Source organism: Nomascus leucogenys, chromosome 18, assembly GCF_006542625.1.
Source record: "Nomascus leucogenys isolate Asia chromosome 18, Asia_NLE_v1, whole genome shotgun sequence".
Classification (NCBI taxonomy): domain Eukaryota; kingdom Metazoa; phylum Chordata; class Mammalia; order Primates; family Hylobatidae; genus Nomascus; species Nomascus leucogenys.
In genome coordinates, this window is record NC_044398.1 from 101,173,046 (window position 1) to 101,182,768 (window position 9,723).

The 9,723-nt window shown below is 57.5% G+C and overlaps 1 protein-coding gene across 1 annotated transcript; it reads left to right on the top strand.

The window, feature by feature from the left end:
• The first annotated feature begins 398 nt into the window (after positions 1 to 398).
• Positions 399 to 5,545, top strand: MSRB1 (methionine sulfoxide reductase B1). The gene is made up of 4 exons (XM_004093041.3): positions 399 to 617; positions 2,355 to 2,503; positions 2,869 to 2,983; positions 4,632 to 5,545. The coding sequence occupies exons 1-4, from the start codon at positions 563 to 565 to the stop codon at positions 4,661 to 4,663; spliced, it is 351 nt and encodes a 116-aa protein (XP_004093089.2). The 5' UTR covers positions 399 to 562; the 3' UTR covers positions 4,664 to 5,545.
• The last annotated feature ends 4,178 nt before the right edge of the window (positions 5,546 to 9,723 follow it).

Below are 9,723 nucleotides of genomic sequence, written 5' to 3' on the forward strand. Positions count from 1 at the left end.
CAGCGGCTCTGGGCTTAGCACCAGGGACTGGACTGGGGGGACACGGCCCTACGGGTGCGCGCCGCAGACTACCAGGCCAGGCCCCACATGCGCCCCTAGCCACGAGGGCAAGCCGGGCGGCAGGGGCGGGGCTTTGGGGAAGCGGCCTAGGGGTGGTCCCTGGGAGTTTCCATAGGCGGGGCCTGCTGGGGAGATGCGATTGGACCGGTCATCGCGAGCGGCGGGGCCTCCAGGAAGCGGGCCAGGAGTGGTCCCTGGAAGTTACTGATGGGCGGGGCCTGCTGGGAAGATGGGATAGGAATGGCACCAGGGGGGCGGGGCCTTGGGATGTGGCCAGGAGGGGTCCCTGGGAGTCAACGTGGGCGGGGCCAGCTGGGAAAATCGTATTGGACCAGCCCTTAGGAGGGGCGGGGCCTCCCGGAGGCGGAAGTCGGGATTAGCACTCCGGGGAGCGATTGGTCCTCGGGAGGAGCGGGGAGGCGGACGCGGGTCCCGGCGGTCGTCGGGTCGGCAGCCTTTGGTCAGTTGGCAGCTGCAGGCGCGCTCCGGTTCCGGCGGCGCCATGTCGTTCTGCAGTTTCTTCGGGGGCGAGGTTTTCCAGAATCACTTTGAGCCCGGTTGGTCCTGCGGCCTCTCGCTGGGAGGGCAGCGCGGCGGGGGGCGCGCATTAGAGGGGGCGCCGCCGTCCTCCGGGTGTGATGTCTCTCCCAAGCCGAGAATGGGGGCGAATGTGGCTGCCGGGGAGAAGCGAACATGGGTCAAGAGGACTGCGGAGGAGCGGGGAGCCTGGGAGCAAGGAGAGTGGGGTACCCGAGGAGAGGGGGCCTTGGGGCTCACCGTCCGGGAGGAGGCAGGCCTCGACTGTGAACGTGCCGTTTGGCGGGGGGGTGGGGTCTAAGGGATCGGGATACGTGGGGGTGGTACCCCTTCCCTGCCCCCTTCACTCCAAAGTGATGGCGTTGGGGGAATTCGGGTTAGAGTCGGGGCTTCGGAGAGGCCAGGTTCTTGTCCAGGGCCAGCTCCTGTGGCCGGGGCGCCCCTTCGCGGGTCATCCCGCAGGTGTTACCCTGGCCCTTCCCATTCCCCCGAGTTCGGGATCTCTGCGAGGAGTCCGGCAAGCATAGAATGTCCCCTTCAGATCCTAACGTGCCGGCCCAGGTGCCTCCCCACCTGCCCAGGGACTCCACATTTGGGGAACCAGAGTGCCATCAGGCACCTGCCAACAACCAGTGAATTTTGACCAGGCAGACAGGATGGGGTGGTTTGGGGCATGGCCAGCCCTCCACACCGGCCCTGATGAGTCCCCTTCTGGGCTGGGCTCGCCTGGTAGTGGACTCATTTAGTAAAAACACATCCACAGGCAAGTCTGAGTGCACTGGTCTTCGTGGGGCGGACCTGCTGGGTGGCACCCCTGCTGGGTGGCACCCCTGCTGGGTGGCACCCCTGTAGGGAGCTGGGCTGTGACACAGGACCATCCCGACAAAACCTCCCCCAACAAGACTCTCTGGCTGTGGACCCCAGTTGTCCTCAGGCTGCTCTGCCAAGCCAGAAACTCCACTTCCACGGCAGCTGCTGGCTCTTCTTTGCTTTTTTCTCCAGTTCCTGGAAAAGGCTGGGTAGTTCACAGTCTCCAGGGGAGGCTGTCCCCAGGTGATGGGTGAGAGGTGACTCAGCACCCCTGGAGGTTCCTGTTTTCAGTCCTTAAAACAGTTCTGCAAGTCAGTTTTGCAACTTTCCCACCCCCTCCACTCGAAAGTGGTCCTTTGCGGGTAGGCTGAAATCTGTTGTCCCCAGCCCTCTTTCTTCCTGGGCTCCTGTGTGGCCTGGAGGCCTTTTCTCTGGGACTGCTCTCTTCCTGCCTGGAGAGCAGGGTAGTGCCTGGGTGTCCAGCTTAGGGCCTTGTCGGGCAGCAGGGAGGGCCTCTTGAGAAGGGAGAGGGACCAGGTGGTTGGGCCACATCAGGGTCCCTGCCCTGTATGTCCCTGGGGGAACTAGGGTGGCGAGGGGAAGCTCCGTGTCCTCATCGGACTGCTCAGGTTCCTTCATGCTGCACACGCTTGTAGCTGGGTGTCTTTGCATCACCAAGCAAAGATGGAAATGTTAGGAGATGCCCCATCACGAGGCTATGAGAAGAATCAAGGAGATAATTGTGAAAGGTGACTCCCCTGGTCTCTGGCACATCTACTAAACGTGAGCTCAGCACAGCGCCTCCCGTGGCGGGTGCATGGGGAAGGAGCGCAGCCCACCCTCAGAACGGGGGCAGCTCTGTCTTTGCCTGGGTCCGTGGATTTGGGAGCTTGACCCCAGAAAGGCCGGAGCTGACGACTCCACATTTGCCTCTCCTTCCACCACAGGCGTTTACGTGTGTGCCAAGTGTGGCTATGAGCTGTTCTCCAGCCGCTCGAAGTATGCACACTCATCTCCATGGCCAGCATTCACCGAGACCATTCACGCCGACAGCGTGGCCAAGCGTCCGGAGCACAATCGATCTGAAGCCTTGAAGGTGAGAGGCCACAGGGGTGAGGGAGGGACCGGGGCGGCCAGGGAGAGCAGAGAGCCAGTCCCACCTTCCTCCCTCTGCTTGCCCCACAGCTCCAGGGGCTTAGAGGCTGTCTATTCCAGGCCTGTGGCCTCCACCAGGGAGCTGCCACCCCAGGCTATCGGGAGAGCTTGGCCTTCTGGTGCAAATGCGGGCAACAGGAGAGGTTTCCCGTAGGGGCTCCAGGACAAAGGTCAACCTCTTACGTCGGCTGTCAGCTTGGGAAATGGGCGTGTGGGAAGAAACACCATCTACCGGCCCCAGTAAGGGCCTTCACTGCGGCTGTTTCGTGGCCAGAAGCTCACGCAGCTGCCTTGTGATCTTTCCAGGTGTCCTGTGGCAAGTGTGGCAACGGGTTGGGCCACGAGTTCCTGAACGACGGCCCCAAGCCGGGGCAGTCCCGATTCTGAATATTCAGCAGCTCGCTGAAGTTTGTCCCTAAAGGTGAGCTTGCTTTGCACAGCTGGGGCCAGGCCTGTTGGCCCTTGAGCCCAGGCTGGGGGGCCCAGTGTTTGTGCCTGTCCACTTACCATGACAAGGTACGGGGCCACCAAGTCACGCTGCCTGGGAACTGTCAAGGATCCCCCCGAAAGGTGGCTGTGGCACAGGGGCAAGGGGGCTGGTGTTCCGCTTCCTCGCTTGGTTGATCATGGCTGTCCCCAGAAGGGGCTTCGGAGTGAAAATGTGGCAAATGGTTTTCCTCAGAGGCCTGGCCTTTCCCGGAGGCTAGAGTCAGGGGCGGGGCAGGCAGAGCCTGAGGCCCCAGTCTGTGCGGCCGTGTCTGCCACTGGCTGGGACTGTGGCCTTGCTTCTCAGCCGCTCAGAGCCTGCCTCTTCCTCTGCAGAGTGGCCGTGGTAGCAGGGCCAGTGAGGACAGCTGCATGTCATGTGCACCTGGGCCTGGCACCCAATAATAGCTTGATGAATCCTCATCCTTTTTTTTTTTTTTCTGAGATGGAGTCTTGCTCTGTTGTGCAGGCTGGAGTGCAGTGGTACGATCTCAGCTCACTGCAACCTCTGCCTCCTGGTTCAAGCAATTCTCCTGTCTTGGCCTCCCGAGTAGCTGGGATTGCAGGCATGCACCACCACGCCCAGCTAATTTTTGTATTTTTAGTAGAGACGGGGTTTCACCATGTTGGCCAGGCTGGTCTTGAACTCCTGACCTCAGGTGATCCGCCCGCCTTGGCCTCCCAAAGTGCTGGGATTATAGGCGTGAGCCACCGTGCCCGGCCCACACCTGGTGAATTTTTAATTTTTTTTTTTTTTTTTGGTGACAGAGTCTTGTTCTGTCACCCAGGCTGGAGTGCAATGGCTGATCTCAGCTCAATGTAACCTCTGCCTCCCGGGTTCAAGGGATTCTCCTGCCTCAGCCTCCCGAGTAGCTGGGATTATAGGCTCCCACCACCACGCCTGGCTAATTTTTGTGTTTTTAGTAGAGACGGGGTTTTCACCATGTTAGCCAGGCTGGTCTGGAACTCCTGACCTGAGGTGATCTGCCTGCCTCAGCCTCCCAAAGTGCTGGGATTAGAGGCGTGAGCTACCGCTCCCGGCCAATTTTTAGAATTTTTATAGAGATGGGGTCTCACTATGTTGCCCAGGCTGCTCTTGAACTCCTCTGGGCCTTGGCCTCCCAAGGTGCTGGGATTCTAGGCTTGAGCCACTGTGCCTGGCCTGAAATGGGGTTGTTAGCAGCACACGCTCATGGCCATCACCGTGCTCTGGGGTTCAGCGAGCAGCCTGTCAGAGCCTGGTGCGTGGTAAACCTGCGATATTTTCGTCCTTTTGTTGTTATTTGTCCTCCATGTGAGTGGAGAGAGAAGAGATTCTGGGTTCTCCTGTGGATCTCAGAACAAAATGGGGTGCACAGACTCCCCTGAGTTGGGCATCTGGTCCTTTCAGCTCCCCTGTGGCCTGCAGGCCAGGGCAGAGTGTGAAAGCGCAGGGAACAGGGTCTGAAGCTCTGCCTTGCAGTGACTTGCTTTCCGCCCCTCCCACCCCCCTCCCTGGCTTTCCCCCACTCTGTCCCCCGGCTTTCCGCCCCTCCTTGCTTTCCGCCCCCGCTTGCTTTCCGCCCCCGCGTCCTTTCTTTCAGGCAAAGAAACTTCTGCCTCCCAGGGTCACTAGGCAGGCAGCCCACACCCACCCCAGACAGCCACCGCACTGAGGCCACACGTTGGCCATTCCACCTCGGAGGTGGAACCCTGGGCGTCGAGACAGGAAGGCAGGGCGCAGTGGTTGAAACATCAGGATGCTCCCAAGGCCCTGGCTCAGAACAAGACCGTCTCGTTTCTTGGAAAAGACACTCATTTGTTGATGGTTCATGCCTTCTGCTGGGACAGGCCTGGGCTGCGCAGCCACACTGTCGGCGGACTTAGCCCCCTGCTCACTCTAGGTGCCTCCAGGAGGTGAGCCCTGGGTGCAGCTGGTCTCTGAATGACGTTACACCCTCACCTTCTTTGCCTGGCCCTGTCTCTGGACTGTCCCCTGTGAGGCCCAATTCCAAGACAGACTCTCATGCTCACCGAAGCTTAGACACACATCTCCCAGGCTGCTTAGGAGACAGAATGGAAACGGAGGCCGCCCCTGCCAGCCGCCCTGGCCCTGGTCACTGCATGATCCGCTCTGGTCAAACCCTTCCAGGCCAGCCAGGGTGGGGATGGTCTGTGACCTGCTGGGAAGGCAGGCTGATGGGGCAGACCCTTGGTCCCTCGTCCACGAGGGGAGAAGCCTACATCCTGTTTCACAGTCTGTGCGGAAGTAGCTTGCCTCACTCCTGCTTAGGAAAGCGGCTGTTGCTCCGTAACTCTAACCAGCACAGGGCTGAGGCCTGCAGTTCACACCTGCAGGGAGGCCCTTCCCAAGATGTGGTGACTGTGCCTTACTATACGTGCTCGGAGGCCTGGCCATATAGGAGGGTGGGTGATGCTGAAATCACCCCCTATCTTAAGTAATCACTTTGTGGAGTAATCAGGTGGAAATCCATAAACAAATGAAACATTCAGATGTACTGTCTTTTTTTTTTTTTTTTTTGAGATGGGGTGGGGTCTTGCTCTGACATCCAGGCTGGAGTACAGTGGTGCAGCGTGGCTCACTGCAGCGTTGACCTCGCAGGTTCAAGCGATTCTCCCACCTCAGCCTCCCAAGTAGCTGGGACCACAGTTGGGCACTACCATGCTGGATAATTTTTACATATTTTGTAGAGATGGGGGGGTCTCACTATATTGCCGAGGCTGCTCTTGAACTCCTGGACTCAAATGATCCTCCCAACTTAGCCTCCCAAAATGCTAGGATTACACATGTCAGCCACCTTGCCCCAGCCCTGCTGTCTTTATTAACAACATCAGAGATGCCAGCACATGAGTGTCAGGCCTTTATATAGTTAAAAAAGGCAGGCGCGGTGGCTCACGCCTGTAATCCTAGCACTTTGGGAGGCCGAGGCAGGCGGATCACCTGAGGTCAGGGGTTCAAGACCAGCCTTGCCAACATGGGGAAACCCCGTCTCTACTAAAAAAATACGAAAATTAGCCAGGTGTGGTGGCGCACGCCTATAATCCCGGCTACTCGGGAAGCTGAGGTGGGAGAATTGCTTGAACCCAGGAGGCAGAGGTTGCAGTGAGATGAGATTCTGCCACTGCATTCCAGCCTAGGCAACAGACTGTGCCTCAAAAAAAATAAACCCCAAAAAACTTTTTTTGCAAATATTTACTGAGTATCCTTTCAGTAAATATTTGCAAAAAAAATATGGCTGGGGATGCAGCTGTGAACAAGATAGGTGAGGCCCCACGCTCAGCGTGCTGGCAGTGCTCACAGTGCTCACAGCCCTTGCTTGCTCTCGGCCCCTCCTCTGCCTGGGCTCCCACTTTGGCGGCACTTGAGGAGCCCTTCAGCCCACCGCTGCACTGTGGGAGCCCCTTTCTGGGCTGGCCAAGGCCAGAGCCGGCTCCCTCAGCTTGCAGGGAGGTGTGGAGGGAGAGGCGCGAGTGGGAACCGGGGCTGCGTGCGGCGCTTGCGGGTCAGCTGGAGTTCTGGGTGGGCGTGGGCTTGGCGGGCCCCACACTCGGAGCAGCCAGGCGGCCCTGCCGGCCCTGGGCAGTGAGGGGCTTAGCACCCAGGCCAGCAGCTGCGGAGGGTGTACTGGGTCTCCCAGCAGTGCCCACCCAACGGCACTGCGCTCCATTTCTCACCGGACCTTAGCTGCCTTCCCGCGGGGCAGGACTTGAGACCTGCAGCCCGCCATGCCTGAGCCTCCCACCCCGTCCATGGGCTCCTGTGTGGCCCGAGCCTCCCTGAGGAGTGCCGCCCCCTGCTCCAGGGCGCCCAGTCCCATCGACCACCCAAAGGCTGAGGAGTGCGAGCGCGCGGCCTGGGACTGGCAGGCAGCTCCACCTGCAGCCCGGGTGCGGGATCCACTGGGTGAAGCCAGCTGGGCTCCTGAGTCTAGTGGGGATGTGGAGAACCTTTATGTCTAGCTCAGGGATTGTGAACACACCAATCAGCACCCTGCGTCTAGCTCAGGGTTTGTGAATGCACCAATCGACACTCTGTGTCTAGCTGCTCTGGTGGGGCCTTGGAGAACCTTTGTGTCTATACTCTGTATTTAGCTGATCTGATGGGTATGTGGAGGACTTTTATGTCTAGCTCAGGGATGGTAAACGCACCAATCAGCGCCCTGTCAAAACAGACCACTCGGCTCTACCAATCAGCAGGGCATGGGTGGGGCCAGATAAGAGAATAAAAGCAGCCAGCAGCGGCAACCCGCTCGGGTCCCCTTCCACGTGGAAGCTTTGTTCTTTCGCTCTTTGCAATAAATCTTACTGCTGCTCACTCTTTGGGTCCACACTGCCTTTATGAGCTGTAACACTCACCGTGAAGGTCTGCAGCTTCACTCCTGAGCCAGCGAGACCACGAACCCACCAGAAGGAAGAAACTCCGAACATCAGAAGGAACAAACTCCAGACGTGCCACCTTAAGAGCTGTAACACTCAGCGCGTGGGTATGCGGCTCCATTCTTGAAGTCAGTGAGACCAAGAACCCACTAATTCCGGACACACTAGGATGTGTGGAGGAAACTCCAGGGGTCAGGGAGGGGGACTCAGGAGGGCTTAGCTCAGCAGTGACAGGCACAGCATGTGCATAGGCTCAGCACACATGGGGCCTGCCCCAGGCCCTGGAGGGCACGGAACAAAGGTCTAGAATAAATGCACCATCTTCCCAATTTATACCCACAGAAATTCAGGGAGCATGTGGGAGTGGATTTTAAGGGTGGATGTTTCACCCTGCAGAACCCATAGCTGGCATCGCCCCAAAAGTGGCCAGGAGTGCCCCAAAGGGCACAGGGTGGCCACAGAGCATCGCAAGATGGGGCCAGTTGGGATCTGAAGTAAGGAACGCTAAACGCCAGGGTGAGCAGTCCAGGGCACTTATTAGGGGAACTTACAGAAGGCCGCAGTGTATCCTTGCAACAGAAGCGAGAAAAGGGGTGCCCTCCCTCGCTATCTCTGCAGCAAGGGGACATGGTGTGGAGTGGATATGGAAGTTTAAGGGATTCGGCTCAGGGCTGGGCCAGTTTCTTTCAGTGTTTTAGCCAACAACCTAGATTTTTTTTTTTTTTTTTTTGAGACGGAGTCTTGCTCTGTCATTTAGGCTAGAGTGCAGTGGCGAGATCTCGGCTCACTGCAACCTCCATCTCGCGCTTCCCGGGTTCAAGCAATTCTTGTGCCTCAGCCTCTTGAGTAGCTGGGATTATAGGCGCTCGCCAGTATGCCTGGCTAATTTTTGTATTTTTAGTACAGAGAGGGTTTCGCCATGTTGGCCAGGCCGGTCTTGAACACCGCACCCAGCCTAGAATTTTTTAATTTAATTTTTTAAAAATTAGAGACAGGGCCTTACCATCTTACGCAGGCTGGTCTTGAATTCCTAGGCTCAAACAGTCCTCCTGCCTCAGCCTCCCAAAGTGCTGGGATGACAGGCGTGAGCCACATGCCCAGCTGGACTTTGTGACTCTTGGTCAGGACACAGAAAGCAGGGGAGGCCGGGTGCGGTGGCTCATGCCCTTCATCCCAGCACGTTGGGAGGCTGAGGCGGGCGGATCACCTGAGGTCGGGAGTTCAAGACCAGCCTGGCCAACATGGTGAAACTCTATCTCTACTAAAAATACAAAAATTAGCTGGGTGTGGTGGCGCATGCCTGTAATCTCAGCTACTTGGGAGCCTGAGGGACGAGAATCACTTGAATCCGGGAGGTAGAGGTTGCAGTGAACTGAGATTACACCACTGCACTCCAGCGTGGGCGAGAGAGCGAGACTGTCTCAAAAAAAGAAAAAAAAGTAGGGGGAACCAGGAGACCCTACAGTAGGGATAATGGGGGAAGGAACAAAAAATTGGGTCAGGTTGCATTTATTGATACGGGTCCACTAAGCAGAGGTTCTGGACTTCATGCTACCACTGCTGGGGTTCGACTGGTTCGTTGGTGAGCTACAACACAGACCAAAAAGTGACCTACACAAAGTCAGACTGAAATGCCAGGCCTGCCTCTCTGCGTGGCAGAGGATGGGACTCAAAGGCTTGGGGAGGTTGGAGTGTCAGAGTGGATTTGTCTTTTGAGACCTACTCACCCACCCCGGGAGAGGAGAGAGGACACACCTCTTACCACCCCCATGAGAAATAAATGTGTGAGGGGAACGATCCTCTTTCAAGAGCTCTGTGATCACCTTTCTCCAGCAGATCTGGAATTACAGTGGCAACTGCAGTCCCTGGGTTGGGAAAGCTACGTACAGGGGAGTAAGTGGATCCCGGGGGGGCAGGGCTCAAAGGCTCAAAACAAGGTGGGCGTGGCTGCAGCAGTGAACAGCAGAGGTCAACCAGCGATCACAATAATCTGACTCTCAGAGACCCACGACCCACGGCGTTGACTTGTGGCTCATGGTGTTCCCAGAAGTGAAATAGACAGAAGCCAACTGAACTCTTTTTTTTTTTTTTTTTTTTTTTTTTTTTTTTTTTGAGACGGAGTCTTGCTCTGTCGCCCAGGCTGGAGTGCAGTGGCGCAATCTCGGCTCATTGCAAGCTCCGCCTCCCGGGTTCACGCCATTCTCCTGCCTCAGCCTCCCGAGTAGCTGGGACTACAGGTGCCCGCCACCATGCCTGGCTAATTTTTTTTTGTATTTTTAGTAGAGATGGGGTTTCACC